This window comes from Phanerochaete carnosa (assembly GCF_000300595.1).
Source record: "Phanerochaete carnosa HHB-10118-sp unplaced genomic scaffold PHACAscaffold_10, whole genome shotgun sequence".
In the NCBI taxonomy this organism is placed as follows: domain Eukaryota; kingdom Fungi; phylum Basidiomycota; class Agaricomycetes; order Polyporales; family Phanerochaetaceae; genus Phanerochaete; species Phanerochaete carnosa.
In genome coordinates this window covers 1,205,025-1,220,905 of record NW_006767637.1, presented here as the reverse complement: position 1 = coordinate 1,220,905, position 15,881 = coordinate 1,205,025, and the positions used below count along the sequence as shown (strand labels likewise).

The 15,881-nt window shown below is 53.8% G+C and overlaps 4 protein-coding genes across 4 annotated transcripts; all 4 read left to right on the top strand.

Annotated features, from left to right (window-relative positions):
- Window positions 1-2,257: 2,257 nt before the first annotated feature.
- Window positions 2,258-2,867, top strand: PHACADRAFT_263206 (uncharacterized protein). Its single transcript, XM_007400285.1, has 3 exons — window positions 2,258-2,363; window positions 2,415-2,549; window positions 2,608-2,867. The coding sequence occupies exons 1-3, from the start codon at window positions 2,282-2,284 to the stop codon at window positions 2,769-2,771; spliced, it is 381 nt and encodes a 126-aa protein (XP_007400347.1). The 5' UTR covers window positions 2,258-2,281; the 3' UTR covers window positions 2,772-2,867.
- A 617-nt stretch (window positions 2,868-3,484) lies between these two features.
- On the top strand, window positions 3,485-4,221 carry PHACADRAFT_263205 (uncharacterized protein). The gene is made up of 3 exons (XM_007400284.1): window positions 3,485-3,651; window positions 3,705-3,830; window positions 3,889-4,221. The coding sequence occupies exons 1-3, from the start codon at window positions 3,570-3,572 to the stop codon at window positions 4,026-4,028; spliced, it is 348 nt and encodes a 115-aa protein (XP_007400346.1). The 5' UTR covers window positions 3,485-3,569; the 3' UTR covers window positions 4,029-4,221.
- Window positions 4,222-6,134: 1,913 nt separating this feature from the next.
- On the top strand, window positions 6,135-8,061 carry PHACADRAFT_263204 (uncharacterized protein). Its single transcript, XM_007400283.1, has 3 exons — window positions 6,135-6,975; window positions 7,027-7,370; window positions 7,421-8,061. Exons 1-3 carry the CDS (start codon window positions 6,240-6,242, stop codon window positions 7,904-7,906), a joined length of 1,566 nt encoding a protein of 521 aa, XP_007400345.1. The 5' UTR covers window positions 6,135-6,239; the 3' UTR covers window positions 7,907-8,061.
- A 1,723-nt stretch (window positions 8,062-9,784) lies between these two features.
- Window positions 9,785-14,263, top strand: PHACADRAFT_263202 (uncharacterized protein). Its single transcript, XM_007400282.1, has 20 exons — window positions 9,785-9,937; window positions 10,002-10,774; window positions 10,827-10,902; window positions 10,951-11,032; window positions 11,101-11,212; window positions 11,263-11,338; window positions 11,398-11,436; window positions 11,489-11,661; window positions 11,714-11,851; window positions 11,906-11,963; window positions 12,019-12,065; window positions 12,129-12,216; window positions 12,272-12,304; window positions 12,362-12,462; window positions 12,513-12,600; window positions 12,659-12,747; window positions 12,802-13,254; window positions 13,312-13,374; window positions 13,430-13,960; window positions 14,031-14,263. Exons 2-20 carry the CDS (start codon window positions 10,735-10,737, stop codon window positions 14,081-14,083), a joined length of 2,340 nt encoding a protein of 779 aa, XP_007400344.1. The 5' UTR covers window positions 9,785-9,937; window positions 10,002-10,734; the 3' UTR covers window positions 14,084-14,263.
- Window positions 14,264-15,881: the final 1,618 nt, after the last annotated feature.

Genomic DNA, 15,881 nt, shown 5'->3' with positions numbered 1-15,881 from the left:
CAGCTGGGTTAGATTATGGTGAGTAGACCATCATTAGGTGATCTCGCTACGGCGAGTGACCGACACGATAGCAGACTTCTCGAGTTATGTCAAGAAGTCGGGGGACCAGCTCTGGAGCCAGGTATTCGCCAGTCCGTCTGCTCGGTATGAATATCTTGAGCATTGTGTCAACATCGTGTGCCCGCTGTCTCTATCCTGATGAGCCTCGAGTCGTCTTTGGTGCGTGGAATAAAACTTTCGATGACAAGAAAGGAGAGTAACGAGCTTATTTGGCATTTATGACCTTTTTGCGACCCAGAGGCACGGCGGACCTGGCGCCTGCGCCGCTGTGTTCTTCCGAGTCACTTCCTCAGCCTTTCTTTCCTTACAGCTGTCTGTGACAGTGAGAAATCTAGTTATTCAGTTTGGTTATAGTAGACGCTAATCTCAAGTTGTTGTTTGTAGTAGGAGACATGAACTTGACTGCCCTCTTACCACGGTGGTGGTCGTTGCAACAAGGCCCTGTGCTAACGCATTGTGGGCATCTGAGCATCTGTAGAAGCTCATTCGTCATCGCCATCATTGAAATATGCATCGATTTGTGGAGAACATTGTATATACGCCCTGAATGTTTAGCGGACAAATCACGAAAGTCCGACAGCTTGACAGGCTGCGAATACACTCCCGCCGCAATTTCGAGCCATGGGACATTCCTTGGTCACCGACAGGAATCATGGTGGTAAGCGTGGCCTTCTATCAACCCCCACCTGACCTTCCACTACTCTCACTGCTAGGCTGATTGTCGTTTCCTTTGAGGGCGCCGCTTGAAGCTTACGCACCTCTACATACCAAATAAGTTCAGCGACTACTTGTGTGTCGCTATGTTATCGATGCATGACTCCAAATAACATTGCAATTTAAGCGGTACTGGCACAGCCTAGATTGGCGAGCAATCATTGCTTGGATCCTAGTTAGCCACCTCCGACGTCACTCCCGATCGAGCGCGTTGCCTGATACCTGTCTGACAGGGTGTGTGGCCTACTTCTCCCAGTCTCGCTGCTACCGTAGCACCCAATCAATTTCAGGTCAATAATACGTGGGTGTACGTCGAGACAATTCTGCTCTTACGACGCAGTTGGCTGATTAACTTCCTACCTCAGACACGTCTGCTATCTCTCTTGGCTTTTAGCCTTCTGATCAATGACGACTTTTCGATTGTTCTCAACACCATATGGGCCTCTGCGGGACGTGAGCAAGGTCGACGAAGATTCAACAGACCTCTAAGAAGAGCCTTGTCCACGACCAAGATGCCTCGAGCCTGCTATCCGCGAGGACCTCGAATACAAGCGGTGCTTTAGCCTTGTATTCACCTCATAACGAATCTCCTCGTTTTCTGCGGTGCATGTCATCGTAATTCAAGACTTCAAACACGGCAAGAATACAAGGTATGGCCTGTTTACGGGCGCCTAAACCTGATATAGGTATCAGAAGGCCAAGTACGGGTATACATCAATTCTCTTGGCAGCTGTCAACGTACGCGTATAAAGGGTGACGAGTCCCCGGGGCACTAAAATCTCTTCCCCATCTCCCACCCAGCCTCGAATAAAGATGTGGGCGATCAGAGCGATTCTGAGGATGCTCGCCGTCTGCATACTTCTGCTATGCGTTTTCGTTCCCCAGCATCTTGCTGCTTCCACTTCGGTTATCGCGAAAGACTCCGCGGAGGCGTTTTCCAGGCCGTAAGTCGACTTGATCACTGTTAGCGGCGTTGTTGAGTATCGGCTTGCACTAGGTTTTGGGAAAAGCCTTGGGACTGGCTTTCCCATAAAGCTTCGGGTATGTAGCTCTCTCCTGCGTGTGCAATGAGATCGGGCTTATAGGAATGCAAGACGTATACCACAAGGTCGAAGACACAACCGCCAACTCGCTACCTTTGCCCTCCTGGGAGAAGATTGCTTCGTACGGCAGCGGGCTCTTAAATCAAGCGGAGGAAGATCTCAAGGACGCTGTTGGAAAGTGGCCTATCCAAGACAACGTCGAATCGTTTAGGGCAATTTTTCAGGAGCTCCTCTACGGCGCGAACGCCATCAAAGGAGACTTCGCGCATCTCACAGAGAAAGGAATGACTCTCGAAGGCATATCAGACGAGATTGCTGCTGCTTTGCAGGGCGTTCTCAAGGAACTGAAAGAAGCTTTCCCTCCCCCCGATCAAGCCCCGAGCCATGCCGAGCGACAGAACATGGTGAGGAGCGCACTGCAGAAGACTGAGCGTGCGCTGCTCGACTTGGCTCGGAAGCACGGGATGTCGGATGACAAGGTTGAGGCTCTTCGTGTCTCCTTTGACAAACTCGTCCCCTGCATAGAGAAGCTTGTCGTCGTCACAGGTGCGTCCTGTCACCTAGGTACTATAGGAGCTGTCGCTAACGGTGTCACAGGAGACCTCGCTGAACAGCACCCCATCCTGCTTGATACGCTGCTATTTTCTGCTACCGCGATGCTCATCCCTGAGTCCTGGATTCTGCGCCCGCTGCTCAGCCTCTTCGGCTTTGGTCCGTTTGGGCCCGTGAAAGGTGCGCATACATTCACGTATCATAATGGCAACAGATCGCTTAGTGGTTCGACCACCAGGATCTTCGGCAGCATGGGCCCAGCGCACCTTCTGGGGTGCAGCCGTCAAGAAGAACAGCTGGTTCTCTGCATTGCAGCGAGCCGGCATGAAAGGGACTGTTCCTCGCAAGATCATTGGAGGTATTGGTGCTGGGTTAGGATTTGGGTCTGGGGTATTGTGTTAACGAGGGTCGACGACCCACCAATGGCTGCTCTTTTGTCGCACGTGCCATCGTCTCTGTACAACTCGTCATTATTGTAATTTAGCATTTTAGGACGCCGTATGCGGCATTCTTCGTGGCAGCTGTCAAGCCATATTTGTCACCAAAGGACGATGAACCTCCTGAGGGCGTCGAATGATCTTTTCCTCGACCACATCTAGTCACCAGACGACGACGAGATGGAGCTGATTAGTGCGACGCTGAGGACGCTTGCCGTCAGGGTGCTTTGGCTGTGCGTCTTCATGCCGCAACGCGCGGCTGCATCAAATTCAGTGAGCGCGGAAGAGACGTCGTCAGTTTGTCCAACCACCGTAGAGACAACATTGACATTGAATATGCATTTATACTAGGTTTTGGAAGGAGCCTTTGAAGTTGCTATCCCACAAAGCCTCAGGTATGTCGCAAAAGATTACCTCATGCCCGACCGAAATCGTGAAACAAGTGGAGAAAGATCCCAGAAACGCCGTACAGAAACTGCCCATTGACGAAGACGGCATTGAATCGCTTACAGCGATTATCCGGGAACTTCTCCATAGTGCAAATGCTATCCAAGATCACTTCGCGCATCTCATGGAGAAAGGGCTGACTATGGAGAGTATCTCGAACAAGGTTGTTACCGCCTTACACGCCGTTCTCAAGGAACTGGAACAAGCCTTCCCTCCCCCCAATGAAGCTCCCAGCCATTTCCAGCGACAGGAAGTGACAAGAAGAGCATTGCAGAAGATAGAGAAATCGTTGCTTAGCCTGGCTCGCAACCTCGGGATGTCAGACGACCAGACTGATGTTCTTCGCGCCTCTGTGGACAAGTTCTTCTTCTGCGTGGAAAAGTTCGTCGTTACCACGGGTGTGTGCTGTCTTCTTGGACCATTACAAGGACCGTCGCCAACAATGCTACAGGAGACTTGGTTGAACGGCACCCTGTCCTGTTCTGGACGCTGCTCTTCTACGCGATCACATCGCTCATCCCTGAAGCCTGGATTTTACATAGCCTCTTTGGCTTTGGTCCGTCTGGACCTGTGAAAGGTGCGTACATACCCGCATACCGTGATAGCGGTGGATCGTTCAGCAGCTCGGCCACCAGGATCCCCGGCAGCGTTGGTCCAGCGCATCTTCTGGGACGCGACCGTCAAAAAGGACAGCTGGTTCTCTACGTTGCAGTGCGCTGGCATGAAAGGGACTTCTGCCCGCCAAATGATCGGCAGTATCGCCGCTAAGCTCTAAGATGAAGCTGGGGTACTGTTTCAACAAGCGCTGAATTCGGAGACTCTTGTTCTGATGCCATACCTATCGTTCTCGATACGCAGACGAACTGATCTCATCATGAGCATCCTGTATAATATACCGGCCCAGTAGCGCGTCAGGACCCACACCCACCCACTAGATTTCGCGTATCTTCATAATTTATGATCTCCAGCCCTCCACAGTGTTTGTACGGGCGGTGACGGAGCCGGATGTGTTCGCCGAGGTACGCTTCGTGCCAGAAGCTGAATAACCTGTCCATATTCGTGGAAGGAACTAACGGCACCCTAGAACTCCGGAGGTGAGTCACCAGCTGCAAGAACGTTGCTGGTAGGGTCCCCACACCTGCAGATGATAAGCAGGACGTCGGCATAAAGGATATCTTAGCTTGTGTACTGCCTGCGCCCATGTAGGGTCCGTGGTCATCTTACTGAGGATAACACGAGTGCGAGTGGTGTTCTGAGAAGGTGAGAATGAGAACAACGTGTTGCATCCGAGTCATGTAAGCTAACCTTGATCTCTTTGTAACACGAATGCCCCGTAGGAGAGTGATGTCAATATTCTGACAGCATTAATGTTGGGAAGGTATGGCGCGAGGCGTTTACCTTGTAATAGCGGAGCGGGACTCAACAATGCACGGGAGGTGGCACCGGTGACTCAGTGTCTTCCAAGACAGTCTGTTCACAGTAATCACTCACGGACGCACGTCTCGGACCCAGTAATTCCCGACGCACGCCATCTTAGAGCTCATGCACATGGGACTAAACATTTTTGGTCTTGTCCATGTCGGCAGTGAGTTGTCACCGGCGTACCTGAGCTGTAGTTGGCATCGTGAATGTTCGCTCCACGCTCTCGTGCTTGTGTCTAGCCTCAGGCTCGCGAATGTTCGCTCACCCTGACACCTATAACCGCGATTCTTGTTCTCTTTCTCCTCCACAATCCCCTCCTCCACTCGAGGGCTCGCATTGCGATGCAACGTTTACTCCTCGCCTCCATATGCGCCGCCGGCCTCACTGGCACGCTTGCAGCCTCAGCATCGCCGCCACCGGCGAGTCGTGGCAGTGCCGACGTTGGCCGCTATCGCAAGACTATGGGCTTCGGCCCTGAGTATCCACATGCTGTCTTCCGAACGGACGTTCCGGAGACCTTCCAACCGTCGACGTGGTCCAAGTCTTCGGAGAAGCCACATCCCTTCGAGATCGCCAAGGACTTCGTGAAGACCCTCATCCCGGAGAGTTCACCACTGAAGGATGAGGTTGGCGCCGCCGTGACATTCTACGTTCGCCCGGACTCGTATGTCGACAAAAATACCGATATCGCGCATGTGTATCTCCGCCAAACCGTGTTCGGAATCGAGGTTGCGGACGGAGATGTGAACCTGAATATCAATATCCAAGACGGTCGTGTGCTTTCTTATGGTAGCTCGGTGAGTGTTCCCGTCATTGTAAAACAAACGACTATTTTCGTTCCCGAAGTCGCGCACGATCACGTGATCACTTGTCAAAAGCGATAGATCCCGCGTAGACTGCAGAAGTCTGCTATGGTTTGTTGTCACGGTCCACGGGCTGCAGCTGATATTTGCTCCGATAGATTTACACGAATGGTCTTCCGTCGCCAGCGTTCTCCTCTACGCAGTCAGATTTCGAGCACGTTCATAGCAAGCTCTGCGCCACCCTAGGCGCAGAATATAGTTCCAGATGGTCGCAATTTCGTCAAGATATCCAGTCCTTATATCCCACTCGACCTGAATGGCGGGAGTTGTGGGCCCTTGCTGCTGGCGATCCTACCGAGCGTCGGCGGCTCGATTCACTTGCGACCGAGACACTCAGCCAAGTTCCGCAGCTGTTCAGCTCGAACTGCGACCGCCTTCTTTATGTCTCTTCTTCCGCCATCACTCCCCAGTCCGAGGAGGAGAACCCGCTGTCCGCTCTCCTTGTATTCGTACTTCACGCTACCCCTTCTTCCGGGCTTGCCTTGGCCATTCACTCGTCCCCTCGCACATATATCGACAGCATGACCTTGACTATGGCTCATCACCTGTACAACAATGACGCGCCTGCAGGCCTAGCCTTTGAGGTCGACGGTGTCCCCGATGCAACCGACAAGGTGCGCGGGCGTCTGGTCTGGATACAAGTTTCCAGGGTAGATGGTAGCGGCATGGGCCTTGAGCTCGTCTGGAGGTTCGAGGTCCCGATGGCTCACAACTGGTACGCAGCGGCAGTCACCTACAGCCAGCCGCATCGGATCATCTCCGTCGTCGATTGGGCCGCAGACGGCTCCTCTGGTTCACTGACCGACCTCCTTGGCTGGTTTGCGCCTCTTCCGAAGGAAGCCTCCACTGAGGTCCTGACCACTCGCGCGCCGGCGAAGTATCTCGTACATGAGTGGGGACTCAACGATCCTACCGAGGGCGACCGCACGTTCCAGTATGAGAACTTCGATGTTCTCGCCAGCCCTGTTGGCTGGCATGTTGTCGAGTCATCAAGCGATCCTACAGCTCCAAGCAGGGGGACCCCACTCTTCAAGAACACTTCCACGACCTGGGGTAACAATGTTATCGCTCACGAAAACTGGGCAAGCATTTGGGAATGGGTAACGCAACACAGGCCCAAGGGTACTATTGGTGTCTCGAGGGGTGCAGACGGCGAGGAAAGTGAACGTTTAGTCTTCGACTTCCCGTACGCTCCTCGGGCCACTAGTCCCCCCGAAACGTTGAAGGAGGCTTATAAACACATCAATGCGACCGTCACACAACTGTTCTACACGGCAAACTTGATTCATGACCTCTTCTATCGCTACGGCTTCGATGAAGTTTCCGGAAACTTCCAGCAATACAACTTTGGTCGCGGTGGCAAGGAGAACGACGTACTTATTACCGATGCCCAGGAAGGCAGTTGGTTTAACAGCGCCCAGTTTTTCTCCCCTCCTGGTACGTTCATCCTGGCAATCCACTGTACCTTCGCTCATGTCGCATGAATAGATGGCCGGAATGGTCGCTGCCAGATATTCCTCTGGAATTTTGCTAACCCGTACAGGGATGGTGTTATGGAGGCTGGCATCATTATCCACGAGCTTGCGCACGGCCTTTCCACTCGTCTCACCGGTGGACCATCGAACTCCGACTGCCTCAGCGGGAACGGGGGCGAGGGCAGTGGTATGGGAGAAGGTTGGGGTGACTTCTTGGCCACCACCGTTCGCAGCGTGAAGGACCTCGTCGCCGACGCTAAGGCTGCGGAGAACGGCGTTCGTGAATCTCGCGACTATCCTATGGCTGCGTGGGCCTCCAGCAAAGCTGGGGGTCTCCGGAAACATCCCTACAGCTTGGTAAGCTCGGATCTGGTTGTAAAGTTAGTTTACGTCTGACGATTTTGCAGGACAAGAGTGTAAATCCAACAACCTATAAGACCCTTGATAACCCCCTCTATTGGGAAGCGCACGCGATTGGTGAGGTCTGGGCGCAGATGCTTTGGGTGGTCGAGCATCATCTGATCAGGAAGCACGGCGTCTCGGACACGCTCTTCCCGCCCAAGCCACTCGAGAACGGTAAAATCCCGCTCGGCGACTTCTACCGCGAATCGACCGCCGGCAAGCTCATCCCGAAGCATGGCAATACGCTCGCGGTGCAGCTCGTCATCAGCGGCATGAAGCTCCAGCCCTGCCGTCCTTCGTTCCTCAACGCGCGCGACGCCATCATACAGGCCGACTGGCATCTCACCGGCGGCGAGAACTACTGCGAGATTTGGCGTGGTTTTGCGTCGCGTGGGCTTGGCCCTGATGCCCATGTTCAGTTCTCAGTGCCGTGGTGGGGCAAAAATCTCTTCCGCACCGAGGACTTCGGCGTGCCCAAAAATTGTCGCTAGACGTCCAACTGAGCCTATCCTTGGCGAGATGATATCAGAGGGGTGCTGGCTGTTTTTGCAGTGCTCGATTCTCTCCTTCATCTCGATCTGTTCGATATCTTTCTTCAGTAGTGCTATGCGGCCTGTTAAACGATCCAGGCTTTCATTGCTAACCCTCCCTCCCCTCTTCTGAATCCCACAGAGCGCAGGAGTACGCCATTCTCTCGTTTAAAAATGCCTGTAGATTCTCTCGTTCCAATATCTCAACCGATCTTTTGCGAACAAGATAAAATTCAGAGTACATAAATCTGTTTATACTTACTGGCGAGATGTGCGTCTCTCGTACAATCTGATACAACACGTGTCTGATCTCTCTCACATTATCCAGGAAGATGTACTGGAACAGGATATAACTCGATACTGATAGTGTGTCTGAAATTGTTGACGGAATTCATGTCCGAGCTGTTCATGCAACGTTAAGGCATTCGAATGTCCAGGTGGGGTGCAGCTTTTTACCGCATACGACCTAAACGGCGAGACATTCGCCGTCAAGAGTACCGGTCGCCTGCGCTGGAGGAGCATGAGCGTGAGATTGTGCAACTCTGGCGCGATAGCGTCCAATGCAAGAGAATCCAGTGCAGGGCGTGTGACGGATCCATTTTCGAGCGGGATCATCCGGACAGGTGGTCTGGCAATACAAGCTGCCTGCGATGTAACTAGAAGAGCTTGTCGTCCACGTGCAAATCAAATGGGTGGTGATGACTCTTCTCTAGGGTCCAAATGCTAAAAGCCTAATTGTGGTGCGGACATATAAGGCAAGTTGTCGAGTAAGACGCCGGGTACACATGAAAGACTCTCCCGTTATTGCAGCGATCGTCCGCGGGCCGTATCTCACTATAGCGTCAGATTGTATAAGGCCGCATTCTCACATAGCGGAGCATTTTAGTGGCTCATTAGGTAGACAGTCATGTGTCTCCGGCCAGGTGGTGCTAGGAAATGACGGACGGACGGACCATGCAAGATCATTGACAGCCGCAGTGACGCACACGCAAGCTTACGTATTGAATGTATAATTTCGGCTTGCAGAGGCGTCTGCAGCGCCACTGGCTTGTATCTCCCAAGGCCTTGAAAGGTTGGAATGTTTGCTGAATGCTTGCGACGAGATATACTCCGGCGTACCACCATCTCCTTGAGCCAGCGGCAGCACTTATCTTATTTTCTAGCTACCTTGCCGTTCACGGGACCTTCTTGTATTTGATCTCTTCCGGGAATCGAGAAGGCTTGCAGTGTATTGGTGCAGCTCGTGACCTTTGCGAAGCATCCGGTATAGCGGCCGCTGGCACTCGCATGACTAACCTTGGGGTAAGCTATAGCTAACTCCTTGTGTATAGCTGGCTCTTAATATTCAATCTCAAGGTACATGGCACCATTTTCAATCTAGCAGTTAGCCAAAATCTACCAGGTCGCTGCTTCACGCAACAGAGTTGCGAGAGGTGCCACCGAGTTGAGTTGTGACCACGATGGTTACCTTATCCAGGTATGCAGCTCAAAGCGGAAGCATCGGCAAAATCTCCCATCAGTTCCTGATTGGAGTGTGTCCGGCAATTTCCGCGTAGCCAAGCTTGGTCTGGATCGAGGTCCCCGAGGAGCTCAAAGGGCGAGCAGAAAAATGCTCTGTTTCTATGTCTCATACCTGTCCTCAGGCTACACAAGCGACACCCCTTGGCCGATGTCCTTATTTCCTTGAATTTGCACCACGGCGATAGCGACTGACTGGAGCTGTTCGCCCTCCAGCGATAATCGACACATCGAACTCAACGGCCCAACCATATCCCTCGCTCTGGTGTCGCAGACCGCGCCCAGTCCACGCTCTGCTGCCATGGCTGGTTCATCTCCAGTATCAGAGGCGCAGGCTGGTCGTTCAGATACCCCACCGAGGAGCATCAAGATCGTAAACGCGAGAGCAAGCAATGGCGACGCAGAAACAGTGTCACCTCACGAACCAGGGGCTAACCTCACACACGAGCATGACTCCCCCCTAAGTCGCGCAGGGTGAGTTGCCGCCGTACTTGCAAGCTTTCATCGCCCCTATTGACTGCCACCGTCATGCATCCAGGTTGCTGCAGCCCAGAAGCTTCATGTCCTCTCATTCGAAGTTGCCAAAGCAGTTCGCCCCCCATGCCCAAGAAGCCATCCGAGACAGCACGATGCAGCTGTCCAGCTTGCCCCTGAAGTCCCCGCTGTCCGCGAACTCATCCGAGTCGTTCATCTTTCCGACGAGGTCGCTCCAGGTCCCTCCGGAACATGCCCTTTCAATATCGGCATCGCTCAGGTCAGACATCACTACGGACAGCGCCACGGACATTATGTCCTCCTCGACAGAGACACTCTCCTCTGCTGGCACCGCTGCGCCACCGCCTCGCGGATCTTCTGGCCTATTCCAACCTTCGGGACTGTCGCTTTTGCTGGCACGACAGACGTCGGAGGAAGGACTACCTACAGATGTTCCGTCTGAAGACTCGCTACCCACACCTACCTTGGCACATCCCCGTCCTGGCATACATATGCTTCAGTTACCAGATGTGGCCCAATCAGACCCCAGCATACAGAGTCTCACCGAAGTTCCGTCAAGACGGTATTCGGAACAGTCGCATTTACTTGGAGACATCGAGGCTGCGCGCACATCATATACCAACGGACACACTCCAGCGGGCCCAGAGACCAATGGACATCCACAGCCTGAGGCTGTTGGGAAGCGCACGACTCGTGGAACACTCGTGGGGTGGCTACCGGGGCCAGACAAGCTGGTAAACTTACCGGCGCTCGCGGTGAAGTCCTTACCCGCCGTGATGTTGGGCACGCTTTTGAACATTCTCGATGGTATCTCGTGTAAGTTACAAAATTTCATCAATATATGCCTTTTCTCATCGATCGTGACTAGATGGTATGATCATCTTTCCTGCTACTGGGGTGTTCACTGGGCTAGGAGGTGTCGGTGTATCCATGTTTTTCGTCTCGTGCGCACCCTTCGCGCTATTGCCGTTCCCTCGCTAAAATCCCTTAAGGGCAATCATTTCGCAGCTCGTGTACTCCGTAGGTGGCAGTGGGTTCGCAGGAGCCAATGGAAGCATGATGATCGAGGTCGTGGTATGTCTGATTCTTCTCTTTCACTTGGAAGCCCCGCATGACATAGCTCCGGCTTCCTTCCTACCCAGCCCTTCTTTCACATATTGGCGAATGACATCGCGAATCAGATCGGATACGAAAACAAACGCGAGATCATTGCCACGACGATCGTCTCATTCGCCCTCTCTTCTCTTCTAACAGGTGCAACCACTTTTTGGGCTTGTATATGCGCCGCTGACAATAGCAATCAGGATTGACTTTCTTCCTGTTGGGTGCTCTCCGTTTGGGCTCACTTATCGGATTCTTTCCGCGACACATTCTTGTTGGGTACGTCTGTCTGCCTTGCCTCTGCACTGATCTTCGTCGAAATGATTTCTGCAATACAGATGTATCGGGGGTGTTGGTGTATTTTTGATTATTACTGGGTATATGCTTTTCATAGTGGTTCGGTCGTGGGATGCTGACGAGGCCCTATAGCTTAGTGGTCAGCACGCGCATGGACGACGATGAATTCACGCTCTCGCTGTCTACTCTCAAATTCCTTGTCCTCAATCTGCACAACCTCACTCTATGGGTCCCCGCTCTCGCTCTCGCTGTCGTGCTCCGCCTCATCACACACAAGTTTCACCATCAGCTAATCTTTCCGCTCTGTGAGCGGCCTTTGCTGTCTCGCTCGACACATCGCTGACGAGGCCTGTGTAGATTTTATCGCTATTCCTATCATCTTTTATATCGTTGTTGCGGCCGCACGCCTCAACCTGGGCAAGCTACGCGAAACTGGCTGGGTGTTCGATATGGAGACCGCCGACGACCCATGGTGGCAATTCTATACGTTCTTTGGTACATGTTTCGTATTCATTCGGTGTCGACGGGGGTGTTGACCAGACCTAACAGACTTTCGTGCGACACGGTGGGGTGTCTTATGGTCCACTCTGCCGACACAGTTCGCCTTGTACGTGATATTAATCTATTGCAGTCTGTAAAACTCTTTATTAATTCTCACCTAGGCTATTCTTTAACATCCTGCATCCGCCTCTGAACGTGCCCGCCCTCGGTAAGCCGCTATGACTGATTTCGCGCTCCGGCGCTTCTTCTCAGGCTGACGCTCGCTTTCCAGCTGTCTCCATAAACCACGACGTGGACACTGACAAGGAGCTGGTCGGACATGGGTACTCTAATCTACTTGCTGGTGTTTTCGGCACCGTGTACGTACCTGCCTGAACTCTGGTATACGACGAAGATTCTCATTCGAATTTACAGCCCAAACTATCTTGTTTATGTTAACACGCTGCTGTATGCGCTCTCCCGAACATGATGGTGTCGTTCTAGTTTTAACCTTGATCGTCCCAGATTTTATCGCGTCGGAGGCGACAGCCGCGTCGCCGGCTTCATGCTTGCGGGCTTGACCGTTGTACTGTTATTCGCGGGCACCGCCTTCATCTCTTACATCCGTGTGTATCTTCTCGTCTCCGGGGAATCTCTATTCTAATAGACAGTGCAGCTGTCATGGTCGTAGGTGCGCTGATCTTCGTCCTGGGTATCGACCTGGTCAAGGAAGCGCTCTGGGATACGAGGCATCGTGTCAACCGGTACGTCTCCGCGCCTCCACAAGAGGGTCCAACAGTACTGATCAGCCGCGTTCTGCAGGACGGAGTACATCACGATCGCGAGCATTATGATTTGCATGACGATCTGGGACTTTGTTATCGGAGTGCTCTTCGGGATCGTCGTCAGCTGTGAGTGCCCGCGTCCGCATCTTCTATTGAAGCCGTCTGACGCTATGAATATAGGCTTCTTTTTCGTCATACAAAGCTCCAGGCGGCAGAGCATTAGGGCTTTACACACCGGCGAGACAGTCATGTCAACCGTCCGGCGCCCGGGGAGCCATCGCGCTTTCGTCCGCGAGGCCTCGAAGCAGACGACGGTCATGCGCCTGCAAGGTTTCCTCTTCTTTGGAACGATTACCCGCGTCGAGGGGCAGATGCGCACGCTCGTCGACGGCCCCGAGTGGCACGATAACCCTGTGCGCTTCCTCATCCTCGACCTCTCACTCGTCGCCGGCGTCGATATGTCCGCGGCCGAGGCCTTCGTGCGTGTACAGCGCCTCCTGTCCGCGAAGCAGGTTATCCTCGTCTTCTGCGGGTTCAACGCCGAGACGCCGATCGGCCGTGCGCTGCGGAGCGTGGACCTGTTGGAGATGGAAGGTGTGGAGCTCTTTTCGGCGTTCAATGACGCCCTGGAATGTTCGTCTTTCCATGCGAGCCCGACGTGTCACGATACGACTGATCTTTGGACTATAGGGACGGAGAATGCCTACTTGCGGGTGTGGTTCCAGTCGCAGAAGGTGGAGACTCGCAGCATCGGTGCGTGACTTCTTTGATGCTAGATTATCCCATGATGACGAATATCTCCCCTCAGCTCTCCCTGGACGGCAGGACGATATCGTCTTTGGTGATGACATTGTCAGCACTCCGCGGCGGTCACGTCTGCTCGAGGCTGGCTGGCGGACGATCGCCCGGGATCATTCGCCAGAGCTACCACTGTCCGATAACCCGGAGCTGTACGTCACGCTCGTGAAGGCGTTCTCGTCGTATGACGAGGTGAGCCAGGCACTGTTCGCGCCGCTGGGGGCGTACCTCGAGCGGATGACGCTGCCGGAGGGTTTCGTGCTCTGGACGCAGGACGACGCGTCCGACGGGTTGTACCTCATCGAAAGCGGCGTGCTCCGCGCGGTATACCATCTCGCGGCACACACACCCGACACCGAGGAGAGCATGGTCGCCGGCACGCTCGCGGGCGAGCTCAGCGCGCTCTCCGAGAGCACGCGCAACGCGACGTGCGTCGTCGAGCGCCCGGCGGTTGTGTGGAAGCTCAGCATCGAGAGTCTGCGCCGCATGGAGACGGAGCACGCTGAGATGGCCAAGACTCTGGTGAAGCTGATCTTGAAAGGTGCGTGCTTCCCTTTTCTGCGTCTATGCTTGCGTTCTGAAGATACTCACGCGCGTCTGCCTGCGTCTAGCTGCGAAAGTGGACTACGACATCCTGCTATCCGCACTCGCGGCCAGACACTGACCGCTAGACTTCCAAATTTTCACGAACATCATTCTTCACGCACATAGATCTTCATACGTCACGAGCCACGAACCGGAAGATAAGCACACACTAGACTGTATACCCCGCACATGCTTTCCATCTTTTATTGTATGAATCATCTCGGCTCTACAAGACTGGTATATATCCGCGATCACCGTTGTACGTTAAATCTTCACTGTGGGAGTCCCGGCGATCCTATGCAATTCTTTAAATCTTCAAAGTTCACGTACTCCAGTCTTTTGCTCGCCTTGGGGTCGCAGCCGACCAAGTCCGAGGTTGACTTCCGGAGAGTTCCGTGATGCGCTTGATGGCGGTGGTCATTGCATCTAGTCGCTGACGCGTCTCTCGCCTCTTACTCAGTTCCCGCATACTTGACGAACGCCGTTCGGCAAAATGAAAGCAGACAGCTCTAATGAACACTGTTCTGTCATTTCATGCATTTTACAACGAACTCGCGCAGGGAAAATTGGAGCCATCTCTCCTTGTTCGCTCTGACAGCACACTGCGAAGCCTGATATTAACTCTGACCAGGCTCGTCGCCGCGCGGAGACGCGAGCAAGGTTAACAGCCTCGCTTAGGTGCGCTAGATATGCAGCCTGTTTCGCTTGGGCTGTACGCTCATTTGAGTGTGAACAGCGTGGCCTTGAGTCCGCGCGGGGGTCCCGCCTAGCCGAGTCATAGCTGTGCGTCGGGGAATCGGTGGTATTATTGTCGAGCGAAGATCGTGCGCTGTGAACTGGCGAAAGAGCGCGGACGCGGAACACTCGGCAGCCGATCTTCTAGGACGAAGCCCGTGCGCCGGTGATCCCAGGCTAGCGGCGACGTCAGGACCTTCATGGCCTCTGGAACGCTGTGCGCCGCGCCCCGACATTCTCTTCGTTTTCTGGAGACTGGCGGAGGCTTTTCGCTCTACATCTTGTTCACCGAGAACCTGAGAGCGGCGAAGCACCTGCTCGAAACGTGCTTCGACGCTTCCGTAACGCTCACAAGCGCTTGGTAGGTGTATGCAGCACCTCTGCGGACGAGCGTGTACCCGTGGCAAGCCCTTCGCTGTTACGGTACCTGCAGCTCATCCCATTTTGCACAGAGTATTTTTGAAAGGCGAGCGGCGTGTAGTGACATCTCGCCTCGAGTAACTTTGTGGCGGCCGCCGCGGTTTTATGGGCGCTTGATCTCCTAATAGCCGACGAAAGAAGCTGAACAAGAGCCAATCTTGGCCCGGGGATACTCACTTTATCCCACACCCTCAGTTTGCGCGGCCTTGGCGGTTCGAAGCTCAGCCTGCTCTGTCAGGCCGTTACGAAGCAGCCGCCTCCGATGCTGCGTTCGCATCCCCTCCCTCATGCTCCCCTGGCTGAAAACGCTTCTAGACGCTCCTCGCAAATGGTACGGTTATGCCTATAATATCCGACATGGCTATCTCCAAACGTAGACGGTGTTCAATACACAGCAGGCAATGGCAAGAAGCCACCTTGCCACCTCACCCACACAGCATGAGCCCAGAAGGGAGATGAGAGGCAATTACTTGCGATTTTGACGCAACGGGCACAGCGGCTTATCGATTATAATCGTTCCACACTGGACAGGTTGCCAAAAACACATTCCGGGAGAAAGGAACACGGACCCGGATGACTACACATCCTGATTGGCGGTCGCGATGGCTGAGAACGATCTGACCACGAGGTCGCCTACTTCCCACGTCCGGAGAAACTCTGCTCTCATTCCTCACCAAGGAACCCGCCGTGAGTCCGAGCAAGCCTTCGCGAAGCGTGACGTA